The following is a 14,577-nucleotide window of genomic DNA, read 5'->3' as shown; positions in this document are numbered from 1 at the left end:
TTGCGGGAATCCAAGTAATGCAGTGAGTATTAGCGGCTGTAGACAGTGTGGTATATGGAAGTTTACATCGGTCCAGGAAGCGTGCACGAATAGCCGAATTGATTCAGGTGACAGCTCACGATAAGCTGCAAATGCGGACTTGAGTCCCACTCCTGCAGAAATGTCCATGCGCCACTGATAGGTAGTATCTCCATACACAAAAACAGCTAATGTCAAAGAATTCACAATCAGCGAAGAAGTTTCGTAAAAATTTGTGTCATAGTTACACAGGGTGTCCCAAGATGAAGGGTCAGTATTCAGGAATATGACACGAACGCTCATTTGAAGCAAAAAACTTCCTTAGACATATGCCACATTCCAGATGGGTTCCGAGACAGAACACATTTAATGTACATTTGTTTTGAGCCAGTAGCACGCAAGTGTGTATCTTATCCATCCAACCTCTTTGAGATTTTGCCCTAGCCCAACCTGCCTCGTTGCTTTCAATTTCTTTGCTTGGGATGTCTTTTTGTTGTACAAATAGGAGCAGATCCAATATTGAAGCCTGTAGGACTCACTTTTTGATTTATCCCCAATCATTAAAATTTTTTATCTTTCCAATGCCGTTTGGATTACTCAGCACAACGTATTGCACTCTGTTTGTTAAGTATGATTCAAAGCAGTTGTGTGTGAATCTCAGTTTCTTTAATAAAACTGTGCATTAAATGTGTTCTATCTTGGAAACCATTCAGAATAGGGAATATGCCCGTATGAAGATTTTTCCTTAAAATATGCGTTCATGTCATATCCCTGAATATTGACCATTCCTTCTTGGACGCCGGCCGGAGTGGCCGTGAGGTTCTAGGCGCTACAGTCTGGAACCGCGAGGCCGCTACGGTCGCAGGTTCGAATCCTGCCTCGGGCATGGATGTGTGTGATGTCCTTAGGTTAGTTAGGATTAAGTAGTTCTAAGTTCTAGGGGACTGATGACCTCAGAAGTTGAGTCCCATAGTGCTCAGAGCCATTTTTTTTAACCTTCTTGGACGTCCTGTGTTTTCGCACCATTGTAATTTCTTGGAACTGTATCATTGGCACTTGTGAATCTTTGGTTTTGGTGGTGGTGGTGGTTAGTGTTTAACGTCCCGTCGACAACGAGGTCATTAGAGACGGAGCGCAAGCTCGGGTTATGGAAGGATTGGGAAGGAAATCGGCCGTGCCCTTTCAAAGGAACCATCCCGGCATTTGCCTGAAACGATTTAGGGAAATCACGGAAAACCTAAATCAGGATGGCCGGAGACGGGATTGAACCGTCGTCCTCCCGAATGCGAGTCCAGTGTGCTAACCACTGCGCCACCTCGCTCGGTTTTGGTTTTGGAAGCATGATCGAGTCAACATGTATGTAACGAAGTGTGAGGAGAGAATTGGGTTAGCATGCTTTTAACTCGGGACTAGCTGATAATCAACCGTGGAAAGTTGCTGGCTGTCTGGATCATACACAAGAAAGTTTGATATCACTGTTATGATGATAATGGGATTTATCGTCTATGTCAAAAGTACACGAAAAGATTTTCATGGACTGTTTGAAGAACTATAAAGGAAGCTTGCGTTTTATTCAAGCAACTGATAAAAACCGGGACCATTATTAACACTAGGTCAACAGAAGAAATTATCCTCGAGATTATGCTGCCTAAGTATCTGTATTCAAAAATTCAATGTACTCCTCTGCAAATTAATTCGAAGTGCAAAACAGAAGCTATCTACTCTAAAATGAGTTCGTTAAGTAACTGTTCTCAGTAACATCACTGTGGAAGGCGGGTACATTACAATGTGTGCCAATGTCATTCTTGGAAATAAAACCGCAAATTATTACGTATAAAACTGTTTGCTTTTAATAATTTGGATTTAGAAAGAGAAGAAAATTAGTTGGTACCTTCCACAGAGAAATGCTTTAGCTAGTAACGCTTTTGCTGACGAAACTGAAATACCGACATCAGCCGAAATCGGGCACGGAAATACACTCCTGGAAATTGAAATAAGAACACCGTGAATTCATTGTCCCAGGAAGGGGAAACTTTATTGACACATTCCTGGGGTCAGATACATCACATGATCACACTGACAGAACCACAGGCACATAGACACAGGCAACAGAGCATGCACAATGTCGGCACTAGTACAGTGTATATCCACCTTTCGCAGCAATGCAGGCTGCTATTCTCCCATGGAGACGATCGTAGAGATGCTGGATGTAGTCCTGTGGAACGGCTTGCCATGCCATTTCCACCTGGCGCCTCAGTTGGACCAGCGTTCGTGCCGGACGTGCAGACCGCGTGAGACGACGCTTCATCCAGTCCCAAACATGCTCAATGGGGGACAGATCCGGAGATCTTGCTGGCCAGGGTAGTTGACTTACACCTTCTAGAGCACGTTGGGTGGCACGGGATATATGCGGACGTGCATTGTCCTGTTGGAACAGCAAGTTCCCTTGCCCGTCTAGGAATGGTAGAACGATGGGTTTGATGACGGTTTGGATGTACCGTGCACTATTCAGTGTCCCCTCGACGATCACCAGTGGTGTACGGCCAGTGTAGGAGATCGCTCCCCACACCATGATGCCGGGTGTTGGCCCTGTGTGCCTCGGTCGTATGCAGTCCTGATTGTGGCGCTCACCTGCACGGCGCCAAACACGCATACGACCATCATTGGCACCAAGGCAGAAGCGACTCTCATCGCTGAAGACGACACGTCTCCATTCGTCCCTCCATTCACGCCTGTCGCGACACCACTGGAGGCGGGCTGCATGATGTTGGGGCGTGAGCGGAAGACGGCCTAACGGTGTGCGGGACCGTAGCCCAGCTTCATGGAGACGGTTGCGAATGGTCCTCGCCGATACCCCAGGAGCAACAGTGTCCCTAATTTGCTGGGAAGTGGCGGTGCGGTCCCCTACGGCACTGCGTAGGATCCTACGGTCTTGGCGTGCATCCGTGCGTCGCTGCGGTCCGGTCCCAGGTCGACGGGCACGTGCACCTTCCGCCGACCACTGGCGACAACATCGATGTACTGTGGAGACCTCACGCCCCACGTGTTGAGCAATTCGGCGGTACGTCCACCCGGCCTCCCGCATGCCCACTATACGCCCTCGCTCAAAGTCCGTCAACTGCACATACGGTTCACGTCCACGCTGTCGCGGCATGCTACCAGTGTTCAAGACTGCGATGGAGCTCCGTATGCCACGGCAAACTGGCTGACACTGACGGCGGCGGTGCACAAATGCTGCGCAGCTAGCGCCATTCGACGGCCAACACCGCGGTTCCTGGTGTGTCCGCTGTGCCGTGCGTGTGATCATTGCTTGTACAGCCCTCTCGCAGTGTCCGGAGCAAGTATGGTGGGTCTGACACACCGGTGTCAATGTGTTCTTTTTTCCATTTCCAGGAGTGTATATTTAGTGGAAACAAGTGAAAATTTGTGACGGACCGGGACTCGAACACAGATTTCCTGCTTCACGCGAGCGGTCGTCTTAATCCCTTCGGTTGTGCGAGCACGCGTCCCCTCCAACCCAAAGTTCCAACTTGTCACACACTACATACGTAGCGTCCCCTCTCCATTACCCTTATTTCTCGTAGCTTCAAGCTGATTATCGCAAGAGGTCGGACTAACAGTGCATCTGCATTGAATAGTCATTAATTGCCATCAAGGCGCATTTATTTATATATGTGGTGTATGTTCTTTAGTATAAAGAGGTGACAAAAGTCATGGGATAGCGATATGCACAAATAAAGATAGCGGTAGTATCACGTACATAAGGTATGAAAGGACAGTGCATTGGTGGAGTTGTCATTTGTACTCAGGGGATTCATGTGAAAAGGTTTCCGGTGTGATTATGGACGCACAACTGGAATTAACAGATTTGAACGCGGAATCATAGTTGGAGCTAGACGTACGGGACATCCCATTTCGGAAATTGTTAGGGAACCCAATATTCCGAGATCCACACTGTCAAGAGTGTGCCGAGAATACCAAATTTCAGGCAGTACCTCTCACCTCGGACAACGCAGTGACCGACGGCCTTCACTTAACGACCGAGAGCAGCGGCGTTTGCATAGTGTTATGAGTGTTAACAGACTAGCATTACTGCGTGAAAAACCGCAGAAGTCAATGTGGGACGTACGATGAACGTATCCGTTAAGACAGTGCGGCGAAATTTGGTGTTGATGGGCTACGGCAGCAGACAACCAATGCGAGTGCGTTTGCTAGCAGTACGCCATCGCCCGCAGCGCCTCTCCTGGGTTCATGACCATATTAGCTGGACCCTAGACGACTGGAAAACCGTGACCCGGTCACATGAGTCCTGATTTTATTGCATAAGAACTAATTGTAGAGTTCTAGTGTGGCGCAGAGGCCGTAAGGCCAAGAACCCAAGTTGTCAACAAGGCACTGTGCAAGCTGACGGTGGTTCCATAATGTTGCAGGCTGTGTTTACATGGCTGGGTCCTCTGCTCCAATTGAACTGATCAGTGACTAGAAATGGTTATGTTCGGCTACTTGGAGACCATTTGCAGCAATTCATGGACTTCATGTTTTCAAACAGCGATGGAATTTTTATGGATGAAAATTCACTACGTCACCAGACCACAATTGTTCGCGATTTGTTTGAAGAACATTCTGGATAATTCGAGCAAATGGTTTGGCCATCCATCGGACATTTATGAGATATAATCGAGAGGTCAGTTCGTGTACAAAATCCTGTGCCGGCAGCACTTTTGCAATGTACACTACTGGCCACTAAAATTGCTACACCAAGAAGAAATGAAGATGATAAACGGGTATTCATTGGACAAATATATTATACTAGAACTGACATGTGATTACATTTTCACGCAGTTTGGGTGCATAGACCCTGAGAAATCAGTACCCATAACAACCACCTCCGGCCATAATAACGGCCTTGATACGCCTGGACATTAAGTCAAACAGAGCTTGGATGGCGTGTACAGGTACAGCTGCCCATTCAGCTTCAACACGATACCACAGTTCATCAAGAGTAGTGACTGGTGTATGTGACGAGCCAGTTGCTCGGCCACCACTGACCAGACGTTTTCCGTTGGTGAGAGATCTGGAGAATGTGCTGGCAAGGGCAGCAGTCGAACATTTTCTGTATCCAGAAAGGCCCGTACAGGACCTGCAACATGCGGTCGTGCATTATCCTGCTGAAATGTAGGGTTTCGCAGGGATCGAATGAAGGGTAGAGCCTCGGCTCGTAACACCTCTGAAATGTAACGTCCACTGTTCAAAGTGCCGTCAATGCGAACAAGAGGTGACCGAGACGTGTAACCAATGGCACCCCATACCGTCACGCCGGATGATACGCCAGTATGGCGATGACGAACACAAGCTTCCAGTGTGCGTTCAGCGCGATGTCGCCAAACACGGATGCGACCATCATGATGCTGTAAACAGAATCTGGATTCATCCGAAAAAATAACGTTTTGCCATTCGTGCACCTATGTTCGTCGATGAGTACACCATCGCAGGTTCTCCTGTCTGTGATGCAGCGTCAAGGGTAACCGCAGCCACGGTCTCCGAGCTGATAGTCCATGCTGCTGCAAACGTCGTCGAAATGTTCGTGCAGATGGTTGTTGTCTTGCAAACTTCCCCATCTGTTGACTCAGCGGTCGAGACGTGGTTGCGCGATCCGTTAAAGCCATGCGGATAAAATGCCTGTCATGTCGACTGCTAGTGATACGAGGCCGTTGGGATCCAGCACGACGTTCCGTATTACCTTCCTGAACCCACCGATTCCATATTCTGCTAACAGTAATTGGATCTCGACAAACGCGAGCAGCAATGTCGCGATACGATAAAGCGCAATCGCGATAGGCTACAATCCGACCTTTATCAAAGTCGGAAACATGATGGTACGCATTTCTCGTCCTTACACGAGGCATCACAACAACGTTTCACCAGGCAACGCCGGTCAACTGCTGTTTGTGTATGAGAAATCGGTTGGAAACTTTCCTCATGTCAGCACGTTGTAGGTGTCGCCACCGGCGCCCACCTTGTGTGAATGCTCTGAAAAGCTAATCATTTGCATATTATAGCTTCTTCTTCCTGTCGGTTAAATTTCGCGTGTGTAGTACGTGATCTTCATGGTGTAGCAATTTTAATGACCAGTAGTGTATTACGGGCGGCTATAGAAGCAGCGCGGCTCAATATTTCTGGTCTTCCAACGACTTGTTGAGGCCATGCCACGTCGCGTTGCTGGACTACGCCGGGCAAAAGGAGGTGCGACGCGATCACGATACTAGGAGATCCACGACTTATGTCACCTCAGAATAAATACACGGTTCAGTCACATGAATGTGAGCAACCCCTACGTTCGACATCAATGTGCAATAACTACTCAGAGACGGCAAGTAGCAGCACTTGCAATGGGTGGTATACAAATGTGTCTGGAGGATGTAGAAAACACTAGTCGTTGTCGTAATGCGGAAAGGAGTGATTTATCTGACGTCGAAAGGGGCACGACCATTGGCTTTCGGGGCAAGGGTGAAAGCATTCCCGAAACGGCTAAGTTTGGAAACTGTTCACGGGCTGCTGTGGTTATGTATATGTGCATGGCAAACTGGCGCATTCTGAAACCGGAGCAGAGGTAACTGTGGTGATATGTGCGGGCGGATAGACGTGCAACATTTGAGCAACTGATCACCCAGATGAACCATAGGGCTACCAACGATGTATCTTCAGCGACCTTTGAGCGGGTGTTGCTGCGGTGGGTCTCTGCAGTGGACGCCTGGTTCACGCATCCATGCTGATAGCTGTTCATCGGCGAAGGAGGCTGGTATTTGCACGCCAGTAGCGCGACTGGACGTCCGCTGAATGGCGTCAGGTGACACTTTGGGATGAATCACGTTTTATGCTCCATCGGACAGAGGGTTTTGGCGTGTACAGCATGTAACATCTGAAAGCAAATACCCTGCAACAATCGTCGGAGTGTTATGGTCTGGGGAATGATTTCGTGACATTCCCTGGGTGATTTTTTCATTCTAGAAGGTTCAAATGGCTCTAAGCATTATGGGACTTAACATGTGAGGTCATCAGTCCCCGTACGGCTGATCCCGGCGGAGGTTCGAGTCCTCCCTCGGGCATGGGTGTGTGTGTTTGTCCTTAGGATAATTTAGGTAAGTAGTGTGTAAGCTTAGGGACTGATGACCTTAGCAGTTAAGTCCTATACGATTTCACACACTTTTTTTTCGTCAGTCACATAGACTTAGAGCTACTTTAACCTAACTAACCTAAGGACATCACACAGATCCATGACCAAGGCAGGATTCGAACCTGCGACCGTAGCAGCAACGCGGTTCCGGACTGAAGCGCCTAGAACCGCTCGGCCACAGCGGCCGGCACCATTCTAGAAGGCACACTGGATTAGTACAGGCATATATCTGTCCTTGGAAACAATGTACACCCCTACATTAAGTTTGTTTTTCGTAGTGGGTCGGAATCTACAGCAGGTCAATGCAATGTGTCACACAGTTCGTAGTGTACGTGTGTGGTTCGACCTGCAGTACTCTCCTAGTCATCAAATTCCCCGGATTAAAAACCTATCTAGAATCGGTGAAACCTCCTCGATCGCGCTGTTCGCGCCATGGACACACAAAACGAGAAATCTTGCGCAGCTGGTCATGACGCTATAGTCGGCATGGCTCCACATTCCTGTCGATACATCTCAGAACCTCCTCACTGATTCTCTTCCTGCGCGTCTCGCAGAGGTCCGCGCTGCAAAATATGGTTTTTCAGGCGTTCACATGCGGTCACATTAAAGTGACCGGACAATCCAACGCACAATATTTAACCCGTATACGATACGACATCTTGTCTGATCTCTATTTTGTCCACTGTGCTTTTTCCCGCCATGTATGTACTCTGTGGTGCTACTGTAAACATCATGTTTAGTACCATTCTGTTACATTTACATTGTCTGAAACCTTTAAGTTCTATAAGCTTATAAAAGCTACTAGGGAATGAGAATACGTACCCCAAAGCGAGAGCGCGGGTCTCAAAAACTTCGAGTGACTTTCTGGTCGCTCTTATCAGCGCATCATTCACGCGCAGGTTGAAGTACACGAAGAGCTTCATACATTCCAGCTGAACAGCAGATATTTCCATGTTGGCGACGTCCACTTCCTGGAACACTGCAGAGACCAGCGGCAGATTAGTCGTGTCCATAAATCATGTAAAACTAAAAATCTATTCTACTTTTGTTCTTTGCTAACTACCGCAAAATGAAAGAAGAAACTACTTTTCACTGTGATATATATTAAAGTTTCTCGCCGTTCATTCCACGCTTTTAGCGTGGAGAGAACTTTTATTCCTACGTTCCGGAGCCAACTGTTACTGTCCCTGTTTTGTGTTCTTAGTCTCTATGGGAGCAATACGGCGGGCGTTAATAATATTTGTAGAATCCGCTCTGCAATATTCTAAGTATGTTTTTGTGAAATATTAGGCGTTGTCCTCAAAGTGTTTGTCAGTTGAGATTAATCGGCACTTGTTACTCTTATCCTTGTGTCATATTCCCGTTACCCATCTACGAGGGTTGGAATTTTAATAATGGCAATTACACTAATGCTCATAAATTAAGGACAATTGCAGAATGTGGTGCCACACAATATGGCACTACACAAAACTGGCGCTGATAGCATAGGCACATAGGGAACACACACGACGCAGATCTAAGTCCACGGTATTGGTGATAAGTTGAGAAAACCGTCCCGAAACACATGTGCTACAAAACGCCACTGTTTCCTGCTCATGTACCCCAACATCAACATGGGATATGATCACCATGCACACGTACACAAGCCGCATAACGGGTTGGCATACTCTGGATCAGGTGGTCGAACAGCTGCTGGGGTACAGCCTCCCATTCTTGCACCAGTGCGTGTCGGAGCTCCTGAAGCGTCGTAGGGGTTTGAAGACGTGCAGCGATACGTCGACCGAGAGCAACTCAGACGTGCTTGATAGAGTTTAGATCTGGAGAACAGGCAGGCCATTTTATTCGCCTGATATCTTCTGTTCCTAGGTACTCCTCCACGATGGCAGCTCGGTGGGGCCGTGCGTTATCATCCATCAGGAGGAAGGTGAAACCCACTGCACCCCTCAAAAGGCGGACATACAGGTGCAAAATGACGTCGATACACCTGACCTGTTACAGTTCCTCTGTCAAAGACATGCAGGGGTGTACGTGCACCAATCAAAATCCCACCCCACAACATCAAACCACGACCTCCATACACGTCCCTTTCAAGGACATTAAGGGGTTGGCATCTGGTTCCTGGTTCACGCCAGATGAAAATCCGGCGAGAATCACTGTTCAGATTATACCTGGACTCGTCCGTGAACGTAACATGGGACCACTGTTTCAATGACCATGTACTGTGTTCTTGGCGCCAGGCTTTACGGGCTCTCCTGAGACAAGGGGTCAGTGGAATGCACATTGCAGGTCTCTGGGCGAATAAACCATGTCTGGCTCTGAGCACTATGGGACTTAACTGCTAAGGTCATCAGTCCCCTAGAACTTAGAACTACTTAAACCTAACTAACCTAAGGACATCACACACATCCATGCCCGAGGCAGGATTCGAACCTGCGACCGTAGCGGTTGCGCGGCTCCAGACTGTAGCGCCTAGAACCGCTCGGCCACTCCGGCCGGCATAAACCATGTCTGCTCAGTCGTCTGTAGGCTGTGTGTCTGGAGACAACTGTTCCAGTGGCTGCGGTAAGGTCTCGAGCAAGGCTACCTGCAGTACCCCGTGGGCGTCTGCGGGCACTGATGGTGAGATATCGGTCTTCTTGTGGTGTTGTACACTGTGGACGTCCCGTACTGTAGCTCCTGGATACGTTTCCTGTCGGCTGGAATCGTTGCCATAATCCTAAGATCACACTTTGTGGCACACGGAGGGCCCATGCTACGACCTGCTGTGTTTGACCAGCCTCCAGTCGCCCTAGTATTCTAGCCTTCATAACGTCATGAATATGTGTTCTTTGAGCCATTTTCAACACAGTCACCATTAGCACGTCTGAAAACGTATGCAGCCGGCCGCGGTGGCCGAGCGGTTCTAGGCGCTTCAGTCCGGACCCGCGCGACTGCTACGGTCGCAGGTTCGAATCATGCCTTGGGCATGGATGTATGTGATGTCCTTAGGTTAGTTAGGTTTAAGTAGTTCTAAGTTCTAGGGGACTAATGACCTCAGATGTTAAGTCCCATAGTGCTCAGAGCCATTTGAACCATTTGAAAACGTATGCACACTTACTTGCTGCACCGTACTCTGACATGCACCAACACACCTGCGTATGTGGACTGCTGCCAGCGCCACCGTGCGACGACCGCAGGTCAAATGCGCCGCATTGTCATACCCGGAGGTGATTTAAACCCGCAAACCGCCCACCAGAGCGTTGTTTCACCATGTATCAGCCTTATCCTTAATTGATGAGCATGAGTGTGTTTATTTACAACTTACACAAAATAGATACATGATTCAAAGTTTTACTCTCATTCAAAGTAATCACCAGCTGTTTCTATATGTTGGTCGCAGGCTGTGTTCCAAAAATGAATAGCTTATACAAGGAATCGACAACACTTTCTGCAGGATCCGCCCATTATTTTGCAGGACAATTCTCCGACGAATATGGCGCAAGTTGTGACTGATTTGTACGATCTATGGGGCTGGTAAGTGCTGTACCACTCACCACACTCCACGGATTTACGCTCTTGTGGTTTCAAATTGGTTCCTAAATCGAAGGAAGCACTTTATGGCATTCACTTCAGAACTATTATATAGATTCGTTGGGCAATAGACCGCTTCATTCTATCTGTCAACACAACTGTCGCTGTTAAGTGTATCCTACGACTTCCACATCGCTGGCAACTTGTTTTACACAATACGAGAGACTACTCTGAAGGACAGTAAAACTTTGAAACATGTTATCTACTTTGTAAAAGTTGTAAATGAATGATTGACACTATTATAGTTACAACCCTCACATACACTGATGAGCCAAAATATTATGAGTACCTGCTTAATAGCTTGTTTGTCCGTTATTGGAACGAACTACATTATTGATTCTCCGTATCAGAGAACCGGCTGTGTTGGTGTGGTTGTGGGGGTACATGGCATTAGATGTCTACGTAAAGGTGATGCAATTGGCGTAAATAACTGCCCGCTGATTTGCGTACGCAGTGCTGGCACCCGATAGCGATCGAGGTGGGTTCCAGAGGATTTATTTACATAAGGCGAACCTAGTCGCCGAGACGTCAACATGAGATCACTATAATGCTCCTCAAAACACTGTAGCACGGTTCTGTCTCCGAGAGACGAACAATTATACTGTTGAACGATACATCGTCATCGGGGAATACATCAAGCATGAAGGGATGCAGGTGGTTCGCAGCTATCAGTGTGTCTTCTATTACTACCACAGATCCCATGCAAGAGCAGAAGAACGTCTCTCACAGCAAAACACTGCTCCCACCAGCTGCGTCCGTAGCGCGCTGCACGTTTCGATCCGTCATTCACCTCGATGACGGCGTTTGTGGAGACGACCATCGACATAGTGTAGCAAAACTGTGATTCACGCGAAGAGCCGACAAGTTTCCATTGATCGACGGTTGAATCCCGATGGTCCCGTGCCCAATGCAGTCGTTATTGACGATATGATTGGGTCAACATGTGAACACTAGGGGTGCTCTGCTGCAGAGCTCAATGTTCAACAATGTACGGGGAACTGTGTGCTCCGAAACACTTGTGGGTGCATCAACGTTGTGCTCTTATGGCAGACATGTTACAGATGGTGATCTGTGGCAAGCGAGGATCACCATCTATCCTAACTTAAAGAGCAGACAAGCCTCCGAATCCCACGTTCTGTGAAGAGTTGCGAACGTTCAACCATTTAGCGCCCAGTAATAGTTTCAATGTCTGTCTACCTCTTTCCATAGATGCTCATGACAGTAGCACGTGACTATTCGACCAGCATCGCCGTTTCCAAGATACTCGTTCACAGACTCTGAGTAATAATAATCCACCCTTTGTCAAAGCCGGCCGGAGTGGCCGTGCGGTTCTAGGCGCTACAGTCTGGAGCTGAGCGACCGCTACGGTCGCAGGTTCGAATCCTGCCTCGGGCATGGATGTGTGTGATGTCCTTAGGTTAGTTAAGTTTAATTAGTTCTAAGTCCTAGGCGACTGATGACCTCAGAAGTTAAGTCGCATAGTGCTCAGAGCCATTTTTTTTTGTCAAAGTCGCTTATCTCAGTGGATTTATCCATTTGCAGCCCATATTTTGGCTAGGGTGATCTTCCATCCGTGTCTGCTCCGTTTACATACTTTTGATGCCGCGTCACGTGCCCGCAATGCCATCAGGCGGCAGCCAATGTCGCGATGGGCAGTACTCATAGTTTTTGGCTCGTCGGTTATGTACTCTCGATGTCCCTGTTAATGCAATCAGACACAGGTCCCACACCTATGAGAATTATTCCAGGGTAGGACAAGTGAACGCTTCAATCTTTTTCACAGCCAAGCTGCGTTTTCCCACTAACTTACTATTAAATCCTACTCCGATGTAGTTAGAAACAAATTTCGTGAGCAGTCGCAAACACGGTGGCGCGGAGACCAATGCTACAGACAGACAATGCATTGTACTCGGTAACTGCCTCTGCCGCAAACAGGTATGAGGGAAATTTTTGGGGATTCTACCCAGGTACTGAAGACTATTTAATGCTGATTAAGAGTATAAATTGCTGTCGTACGAACACCGCAATTTCCTCCATTCAAGACACACGACTGACGCTTCTGCTAGAGTAAAGGTGGATAAAATTCGTGGCATTGTGGCAGAACATAGTAGAATTAAGTGTGTGTTTGTGTTTGTTTGTGTGTCTATCAACATGTCAACGCTTTCGTTTGGTAAGTTACATCATCTTATAATCTGTTCTTTTGGAGATGTCTGAATGAACAGACACTATTTTTGATCCACCAGCCATTATGAATTAATACACAAATGAATTACAGATTTTGGCTGCGGGCAAGGATTGAGTGAAATCAATGGGGAAAGTTGAAAATTTGTGCCAGACCAGGTTTCAAACCAAGGTCGCCTGCTTAGTAGACAGATGCTCTGACCACTGAGCTATTCGGACAAAGTGGTCATGCCAACTGCACAGACTACTCTAGCACGCCTCCTGTCAGATCCAAATTCTCAACTTATCCACATATTACAAACGTAGCACTCCTTGCCCATTATCCATATTACTCGTATTATTCACATGTCCGGAAGAACAGACATCACACATATTTATAATTAAGGCGAGAACATCCAATGATCTCTCCAGTGTGGATGCACACCAGGCTCGAGCTCTTACAGGAACCGGCAAACTGCTGCAGGTAATGAGAATAATGGGCATTGGGCACTACATCCATAGTGTGTGGATAGGTTAAGAATTTAGGTCTGACAGGAGGGGCGCTAGGGTAATCCGCGCAGATGCAGTGATCACTTTGTCCGAATGGCAGTTCCGCTTGGGACGCGACAGCGACCGGACGTGTCGGTACTTCCGCGTAGTCGTAGCGCCGCAAGCCGTGTTTATAATAATTCTTGGATTGTGACCTGTGATATTCTCAGTGCTTCTTCACTACCGTCGTACACAAGCTTCTTTATTTTACTCACAGCGGTCCCGACCGCGCATATAGTGCAGTTATGGCTCCCAGTGTACCACGTAAGAATACCCTGTGTTTTGCATTTGAGAAATCTTCCAGGAATGTGCAACCGAGTTCTCTAGAAATCCATGACTGGATAGTAGATATTATTGGCATCACATCTGATCAGGTCCACACAGCATATTATGACATGGCGGAATACTGTTTCTTTGTGAAGTTTTTAGACCAGATACAACTGGAGAAAATTTTGGTGAATACTGGTGGGAAAGCAGAGTTCCGACATCGTGATCAGTCGGTGAGTACAGTTTCAATAACTAACGCTGACATTGAGTATAAACAAGTGCGAGTGTTCAATTGCCACCTGAGGTTGAGAATTGTTTTCTTAGAGATGTCCTCGCCAAATACGGTGACATCCGACAGATTAGAAACGAAAAATGGTCGAGCCGTCACAAACTCCAATGTTATAGTGGGGTTCGCTCAGTTGACATGGCCGTTAAAGTCAATATCCCATCCTATATATTGGTTTGTGGTTATAAGGCTCATGTCATTTACGAGGGGCAAGTAGGCACTTGTTTTATCTGTAACACGAGTGGACATTTACGAGAGGATTGCCCACGGCGAGTTGTCGTACTTCGAAACAATCTGCAACAACGACAGAAATTAACATTGGCTGATATCCTAACTCAAAATCAGACGCCTTCTGTGACTGACTCCCAACCGAGTGCATCTGTGTCAGAGGACAACGATCTCGGTAACAGCACCTTCCCACCCTTGCCTCAAAAACCCGTGGTCAGTCACCCCTTAGCCACCGGTGTTGCATTATCTGTCGGTAACAAACGACGACGTACTATAAGTGACGGTAGTGGTTCCGGCGAACAAGTAGTAAAAAGTCAAACCGATG

The 14,577-nt window shown here is 47.5% G+C and overlaps 1 protein-coding gene across 1 annotated transcript in view; it reads right to left on the bottom strand.

The window, feature by feature from the left end:
• Positions 1-14,577, bottom strand: part of LOC126235215 (dynein axonemal heavy chain 8-like) — a 570,318-nt gene that overhangs the window by 358,575 nt on the left and 197,166 nt on the right. Inside the window, exon 15 of the mRNA XM_049943945.1 lies at positions 8,015-8,171. Coding sequence (XP_049799902.1) covers positions 8,015-8,171 — 157 coding nt within the window. The remainder of the gene's footprint in view (positions 1-8,014; positions 8,172-14,577) is intronic.

This window comes from Schistocerca nitens, chromosome 2 (assembly GCF_023898315.1).
Source record: "Schistocerca nitens isolate TAMUIC-IGC-003100 chromosome 2, iqSchNite1.1, whole genome shotgun sequence".
Classification (NCBI taxonomy): Eukaryota; Metazoa; Arthropoda; class Insecta; order Orthoptera; family Acrididae; genus Schistocerca; species Schistocerca nitens.
This window is presented reverse-complemented; position numbering and strand designations above follow the sequence as displayed.